This window comes from Trichinella spiralis, assembly GCF_000181795.1.
Source record: "Trichinella spiralis strain ISS 195 chromosome Unknown Scfld6445, whole genome shotgun sequence".
NCBI classification, from domain to species: domain Eukaryota; kingdom Metazoa; phylum Nematoda; class Enoplea; order Trichinellida; family Trichinellidae; genus Trichinella; species Trichinella spiralis.
Window position 1 is genome coordinate 1 of NW_003533384.1, and position 7,392 is coordinate 7,392.

At 36.7% G+C, this 7,392-nt stretch overlaps 4 protein-coding genes across 4 annotated transcripts; 2 read left to right on the forward strand and 2 right to left on the reverse strand.

The window, feature by feature from the left end:
• Window positions 1-646: 646 nt before the first annotated feature.
• Window positions 647-1,056, reverse strand: Tsp_12575 (conserved hypothetical protein). The gene is made up of 2 exons (XM_003366174.1): window positions 985-1,056; window positions 647-964 (listed from the first exon to the last, which is right to left on the reverse strand). The coding sequence occupies exons 1-2, from the start codon at window positions 1,054-1,056 to the stop codon at window positions 647-649; spliced, it is 390 nt and encodes a 129-aa protein (XP_003366222.1).
• Window positions 1,057-1,070: 14 nt separating this feature from the next.
• Window positions 1,071-3,822, reverse strand: Tsp_12576 (single strand binding protein). The gene is made up of 4 exons (XM_003366175.1): window positions 3,632-3,822; window positions 1,465-1,578; window positions 1,310-1,402; window positions 1,071-1,137 (listed from the first exon to the last, which is right to left on the reverse strand). The coding sequence occupies exons 1-4, from the start codon at window positions 3,820-3,822 to the stop codon at window positions 1,071-1,073; spliced, it is 465 nt and encodes a 154-aa protein (XP_003366223.1).
• Window positions 3,823-5,748: 1,926 nt separating this feature from the next.
• Window positions 5,749-6,876, forward strand: Tsp_12577 (zinc knuckle protein). The gene is made up of 3 exons (XM_003366176.1): window positions 5,749-6,079; window positions 6,116-6,438; window positions 6,508-6,876. The coding sequence occupies exons 1-3, from the start codon at window positions 5,749-5,751 to the stop codon at window positions 6,874-6,876; spliced, it is 1,023 nt and encodes a 340-aa protein (XP_003366224.1).
• Window positions 6,877-6,890: 14 nt separating this feature from the next.
• On the forward strand, window positions 6,891-7,258 carry Tsp_12578 (conserved hypothetical protein). Its single transcript, XM_003366177.1, has 2 exons — window positions 6,891-6,944; window positions 6,965-7,258. Exons 1-2 carry the CDS (start codon window positions 6,891-6,893, stop codon window positions 7,256-7,258), a joined length of 348 nt encoding a protein of 115 aa, XP_003366225.1.
• The last annotated feature ends 134 nt before the right edge of the window (window positions 7,259-7,392 follow it).

Genomic DNA, 7,392 nt, shown 5'->3' on the forward strand with positions numbered 1-7,392 from the left:
AAAAAATGATGATACAGAAACGAAGATCTATTAATGTTATCAGGAGATAGGATTCACTGGTACACGATTATCATAAAAGTTACAGTAGTCTTGGACGTAAGGTAATGCAATTCCGGTGAGCATGTTCACGATTGTTTGTGTGTCGATTGTGGTGTGGTTGATTATTGTGGGTGATGGTAGAAAGTTATAATAAGTATTGATATTTAGAATGTGGTGTTTGAAAATGAGATAATTAGTTCGATGAACTGAAGTGGAGGCTGCTGATCCCATGTTTCAATCAGATAATATGTTTCCAGTTAATAAGATTCACTGCTTCAGGAATTTTACGGTAGGTTTCTGACGTGGGGTGGTTATGATGACGTGCAGCTGCTTGTCGCTCGTGGTGTCGTCAATCGCTATGGTTGTTGGTAGCACGTTGTGATTATCATTTTTATTTTTATCTATTGTGTTGCTGTTTCAAGATGAGATAATTAGTTCGATAAACTAAAGTGGAGGCTGCTGATCCATGTTTGATCAGATAATATGCTTCCTGCTCAGCGTAAACGTGACAAGCAGTCAACCAAAGGAATTATTACAGGACGTGGGAGGGGGCGTAAAGATGAGAGTAAAGCTGCCATAACTGAACGTGACTTGGTTGTTTAATTCATCAGTGAAACAGCAGCAAAACAGGTTTACAACGCAAATTGCCAACAGGAACCTCCAAATCATACAGAAGTGGGACTGCTGGCGCAGAAAGTGAAGAACGTGGAATGGCGGAAAAGTACAAGTTTCCGCTATGTTGCCAAGAACTGGAGTCATCATTAGGTGCTGGAGGCAGGCTGTCCAGGAAGACCAACAAGTCTGATTGCGTGCAACAGAAAAGAGGTGGCTGCATGAGACACCCCAAGACAGTGTCATATGAATACCCAAAAGTGATAGCAAGATTGGTTGAACATTTCTTTGAATCTGTGAATCTCAGCAGTGCCTATACCTATGAAAGAATACTACTGCAAGTTGTTTCCAACAGCTCCATCCAAAACGTCTTCGCAAGTGCTCAGAATAACGTGAAAGCGGCATAGCTGGGGCGGTGATTATTTTTGGTGATCTCTGTTTGAGGCTTTGTTGGCATTAGTAGCAGAAGTACATTGCAGAATGTTGCTGAAATTGTGACATACAATTATTACACTTGTTTTATAAAAGTTGGTGCAAATAAGACATCAACACATGGCATTTTTTACAATATCAGTGTGAAAATTTCAATTATGCACTTTAATATTAAAAGAATTGGACTGACTAACAGCTAGCAATATATGATATTTCAGATATTTACTTCACATTTGTTTCAGTTTTATCAATTGTTCCTTCAGATGAGCTACTACTACTAGCCGAATTTGCAATCTCTGTCGGTGGTGCATAATCAAAGCTGAAAATTAAAAACAAGTAAATAATTAAACATTTATTATGGGATTAAAAATATTTAATTACCAATATTCTTTATTCCTTCTGTCATGATGTCTTCGTCGAATCGGCATTAAACTGTCATATAAACAAAATGAATCATTGGTAATCGCACGGTACAGGACATCACCCGCAGAATTGCTAAAAAATTTTCAAATAAATCAACTGTCTTCAAAAAATGCAAAATTGTTCACAAGTACAAGATGGTTCTGTAAAAGCATTTTCAGTATTTTGGTACTGTCCAAATTTAATCACCATCATCAGTGCTGCATATATTATAAAAAAATAAATCAAATCATGCAGCGCTAAATAATAAATCTAAAATTTTACTTTCATTTTATACCATGCTTCTAATATAATCAAAATAATTATAGAAAAAACGCTAACTGAGTTAAGTAACAGTTGAGAACAAATTGCACCGACGAATTGCATATAATTACATAGACATTATTTTTTAATTAAAACTAGCAAAAATACACTAAAAAATAAAGGAATAAAAAGAGGTACGCTTCACCTGCATTATAACTATTTATATTATGATGACTGTTCATCTACCTCAGTGATTCCCAAAGTGGGCGATATCGCCCCCTTGGGGGCGGTGGAAGACTGGAAAGGGCGGTGGAAATTAAGGGGGACTTGGGAGTCGCTGGAAAATAATGGAGCACATTGGAGGGGGCGCTTGAACACAATGTTTTATGTTTTGTGTTTATATTAATATTTAAGAATATTGATTAATTATTTTGTGCTTAATGTGAAATGTGTCTTCTTCATCTTCTTCGTTCATATTTATATTTGCGATGGTGGCTTGACTGCGCTCCTGATTGACATGGAGCGATTATGTATTAATTGTGGATGTGAAATTGATTAATTTAGCAGTTGTTGGTCCATGTGACCTTGTTGGTTGTTTTTATCTGAGTAGCCTGGAAATCAGTCACCGCACTGAAGTTACGTTCAACTAAGTAGGAAAATGGGAAGGCGAGTAGGAACCTACTAGGAAAGACTCAGTGCCGGATGTACTGGCGGTGCATTGCGCAATTCGCAGACAACATCTAGTTGCAAAGCACCGTACTGAACGTTTGCATTGCTCTTTGGGATACGTCATTGCGGCAATAAACAAAATCAGAAGCATTCTTTTAAATGACAGATTATTCAGCCAGTTTTGCGAAGAAAATGACGAAAAATTCAATCGCCTGCAGATGCGCACTGAAGTCCGGTGGTTATCGAAAAGTGCTTGTTTAAGTCGCTTTTATGAGCTTTTTGAAACCATTTTGGAATTCGTTCAAAACAAACACCCTTCACTAAGAGACAGCTTGAAGAAGTGCAAAAGTGACATAGCATATATGGCTGATTTATTTTCCAAATTTAATGAACTTAATCTGCAACTGCAAGGAAGCAAACTTAATCTAATAAAGACGAGATCTCTCATTTCATCATTCACATCAAAGCTGGCTTTGTTCAAACGCAACCTTGGGGGCAGAGAATTTTATCAATTTCCAAGCGTTGCTGCACTCAGGGAAAATGGAGAAGTACATGATGATGACATTCAAATCTATTGTGATCATTTAGATGTGCTACAAAAGGACATGCAAGAAAGATTTCAAGATATTCTCAAAATGAAGATTATAAATTGGGTGATAGACCTATTTTCAAACAGTAATGGATCGAAATGGAATTAGAAGAGGAATTAATTGATTTACAAACCAATAAAGAGTTAGAGCTTAAGTTTACGAACGGATATCATTCTTTCTGGTTGCAAAAACAAATACCTGACCTCTATCCCGGTTTATAGAGAATCGTGAGAAAGTTCCTACCCGCCTTCCCATCTTCCTATTTAGTTGAGCGTGGCTTCAGTGTGGTCACTGATTTTCTAACAAAGAAAAGAAACTGACTGCAAATCGACAAACGTGATGATTTACGACTGTTCCTTACCAACATTGAACCCAATGTAGACAGATTTGTCGCAATGCACCAACCCCATCCATCACATTAATTATTTTCTCACTATATGATTATTTTTGAAAGAACATTCGATTTGAATAAATAGTCTGTTTAAAAATTCATTATTTTTTGACAGTAATTTGGGGGGGGGCGTTTGAAAAATATATGTCTCTCAAGGGGGCGATAGTCTGAAAAAGTTTGGGAAACACTAATCTACCTCATTATTTGAAATGTTTATGAAATAAAAATATTTTACCATTTTATCTCATATAAATTAGGTGCACTAGCTATAAAATCTTTCAGCGATGCAAATCCATAACTCTTAAATGGAACATCATATCGAATGTGCAATTTAAATTCTGATATGAATTCTGGTTCAGTCGCACCACTTGGAAATGATTTTAACACTGCGTACACCCTTTGGTGCAGTGGATCTGACAGTGACATTTAATCTAAAAAAGAAACATAATATTCAACATTTTGCCAACAAATTTACAATATCGTTTATTCAGACAAAAGAAATAAATACGTTAATTTAAAACTAGATAACTATATGCATAATGACAAAATAGAGTTCCAACATGTAAACATGTAAGCAATTCACACAACACGATCACAATTATAACAATTAAAATAAATGTTACTTATTAAAAGCATTTTAACAAAGATTAATAAAGATTAAATGAAATTAAATAATTAAATTCATTAAATGAAATTATAATACGTTACATTGTATATGATGATATATATTACTATATGTATTTCATTTATATAATACTATATAATATATTAAATTTGACAATGATAACGTAAAATAAATAATATTCTAAATACTAATTAGTTGATCAGTTTATCTATAACAGATTACTACTGTCAGAAGCAAAAACAGCAAGAAAAACAAGACAAACTATGACTACGTGGGTTACTGTGACTACAAAAAATGTAAAATAATTAAAGTTCATGGCACTACATAAAATATGGTAAATATCATTTTAAGAACCTTTTTAATATTTAAAATATACTTATAACATACTTTACATTAATAGTTTATTTTTCTGCTTCTGAAATTTGTTTTATTTGTGATTTACTTTTTGTGAAATCACTATATGTGCATGATGTCGATTCATGCAATCTATTGTTTATGAATGTGTAAGAGAAAGTTAAAGCATTAAGGAATCAATATAATTTACAAAATTGGATGAAATTCTATAAGTGTACAAAAAAGGGGAAAAAAGAATGGATTGTTCAGAATAAATTCCATTTGTTATTCATTACATAGTTATCTAATTCGCGTTACTTCCATCTTTACATTTAATATTTATTATGCAGAAAATTCAGCAATTTGTTTCTCCACCTCATAATAATCCAAAAGTGGCTTCTAATACTCGAATATATTTGTCGTTCCGCCTGCGGAATTATTTTTATTATTATTTGAATGTGAATATAAATGTTATTTGTTGAGCTTGTAATTGCTGAGACGTTGTATCCATTTTTACCTGATATTTGATGATTTCTTTGAGAATAATGCTGGCTGCAATGACATAGGAAGTCTGTTTTGATGGTGATTCAATTTCCTTTTTTTGTCGTTCTTAGATTCACTTATCATCAGTTTAAAATACTGTAGCATGCAATTCGAACATAATTTTCCAACGGCTAATCTGCGCTATGAATTTTTAAAGAGGGTGCAAAATGATAATTTTATGTAACACAGAATAATAATATGAAGGCCATTTTAAATGAATTTGCAGATATTTATACTAAATATACCATATCCAGATTACAGTAATTGCAAAAAGAACGAAGGGAATTGTTATGGAATGGAGCCACAGGCGGAAACATCTATACACTGAACCTGAACATCTACAGTATACAGTCACGAAAAGTATATAAAAGATTGATTGAACTCTCTTCATTTTAGTATGTACATTTTTGTTTGATATTGGCTAATAAACGTTTATTGTTTCTGTTCTTGTTGTGCATCAGCTTACGGAATAACCACGGACTCGGAGCTATAACAACTGGCGATAAGGATATGAATTTGCGAGTGAGCTTGTGAAAAGTGCGAGGACAGAGAATCATCAAAAAGCAGTATTGAACGGATCACAAGAGCAGGTGGCAGAGATGAAGGAATAAAAGTCGATGTTACCTGCTCAGCAGAGCACAGAGTCAGTTCAAATGATGGGAACTGCCACATTTCCCATTGATGCACATCATCCTTTCAATCCTGAAGAAGGAACCTGGGACACGTGGATACTGCAATTTCGCAGTTATCCTGAGATAAACTTCATCAGCGACTCGAATTTGATGCGAAGTTGTCTCTTAGCGTCGTTAACACCTAAAGCATTTGAGGAGTTATGACGATAGTGTCTCCCAATGACACCGTATGACTTCACGTATGATGAATGTGTGGTGAAGATGAAGGAGCTGTACGGACGACGAGTAATTTTGATGCATGAAAGAGCGAACTTTTTCCGCATCACGCAGACAGATCATCAAACCCCGAAACAGTTTGCTAATAGTTTACGTGAGGCCGCAGGTCACTGCATCTTAGAGACGTTTAACACGGAAGCAGCATTAGTGCTACAGTTTATCAATGGCATGAAAAATGAAGAAATACAGCTACGTTTATTAGCTAAGGAAAATATCAATCTAGATGAAGCACTGAGCTTTCTAGAGATGTACGAAGAAATTCATGGTTGCAATAGTAGGAGTACTATGCAAGAGTGTCACGCAGTCTAAGAAACGAGGGGCTTAAAGCCCAGAGGCGTTTCGAGTGTATGTTACTGCTGTGGAGAAGCAGGACATTTTGCAAGAAAATGCAAGTTCCAAGGCTCAAAGTGTTTCAAGTGTGGGAAGCAAGGCGATCTGGCAAAAGTGTGTAAGCACCCTCAGAAACTAGGAAAGTCTGAAAAACAGCGACCTCAGAACAGCTGGAAAGATCACAAGTTATATGCGGATGGCGTCTATGCCGTTAAGGAACGCGCACGCAATTTTGAAGTCACCGTTAAAATCAACGGTAAGTCAACTCGAATGGAGCTGGACACTGGAACCGCAGTTACCATCGTGAGGCCGGAATGATGGAAGATCATAGACAGCTTGAAACGAAAAAAGGGCAACAGTGATGTTGCGTAGTTTCACGGGGCACGAGGTGAACCTAAAAGGGGAGACGATGGTGACGGTAGAAGGCAACACAGGTACGAGAAAGCTATTGTTCGAGTGGCCAAAAACGGAGTGACCAATGTGATGGGTCAGGATTGGATCAACGCATTCAGAGCAGCTGAAACTCTTCGCTCTCTCCTTGCAAATAAGAAGGAAGTTAATGCAGTTGAGTCGCGTACACAAAATGACGTGTGCGCTGAATTTCCAGTTGTGTTTGAAGATGGCCTTCAGCATTGTACAAAGGTAAAGGCACACGTTGAGCTGAGGGATGGAGTTGTACCACTATTTCGAAAACCTTTCCATTGGCATTCACAATGCATGATGCAGTGGAAAAAGAGTTAGAGCGATATGTTGACATGGGTGTGCTAATCCCAATTGACAGATCAGCTTGGGCTGCCCCTATCGTCACGGTAAAACCCTGAATGGTAAGATTCGAATATGCGCCGATTTCTCCATAGGACTAAATGATCGACTGATGGTTGACTCATACCCAATTTTGAGGCCTGAAAATCTCTACCAGGCATTGAGAGGTGGGAAAACATTTTCCAAATTGGACTTATCAGAAGCGTATTTACAAGTTGAGCTGGATGAGGAATCCAAGAGGATTCTGGTTATCAATACACACAAAGGACTGTATCACTACAACAGACTGCCATTCGGTGTGGCTTCAGCACCAACGATTTTCCAAAAGGTAATGGATACAATGTTAGCAGGCAATTCCTAACGTTGCAGCGTAATTGGATGATATCATCTTAACGGGGGCCAACGGATGATGAACACGGAAGGACGCTGAAGTTAGTTCTGGGTCGATTGAAGAATTTGATTGGCGATTACGAACGGAAACGAATCTTCTTCCAA

Bases quoted from the DNA above. Each gene is read 5' to 3' on its own strand.
- Tsp_12576 (XM_003366175.1), bottom strand. From the start codon at position 3,822: ATGTCACTGTCAGATCCACTGCACCAAAGGGTGTACGCAGTGTTAAAA. The intron at 1,403-1,464 runs GTAATTAAATAT...TTTAATTTTCAG, and splicing joins AGAAGGAATAAAGAATATTG to CTTTGATTATGCACCACCGA. The intron at 1,138-1,309 runs GTAAATATCTGA...TCACAATTTCAG, and splicing joins AAAACTGAAACAAATGTGAA to CAACATTCTGCAATGTACTT.
- Tsp_12577 (XM_003366176.1), top strand. From the start codon at position 5,749: ATGACACCGTATGACTTCACGTATGATGAATGTGTGGTGAAGATGAAG. The intron at 6,080-6,115 runs GTAGGAGTACTA...ACGCAGTCTAAG, and splicing joins AGAAATTCATGGTTGCAATA to AAACGAGGGGCTTAAAGCCC. The intron at 6,439-6,507 runs GTGAGGCCGGAA...GATGTTGCGTAG, and splicing joins CTGGAACCGCAGTTACCATC to TTTCACGGGGCACGAGGTGA.
- Tsp_12575 (XM_003366174.1), bottom strand. From the start codon at position 1,056: ATGCCGCTTTCACGTTATTCTGAGCACTTGCGAAGACGTTTTGGATGG.
- Tsp_12578 (XM_003366177.1), top strand. From the start codon at position 6,891: ATGGGTGTGCTAATCCCAATTGACAGATCAGCTTGGGCTGCCCCTATC.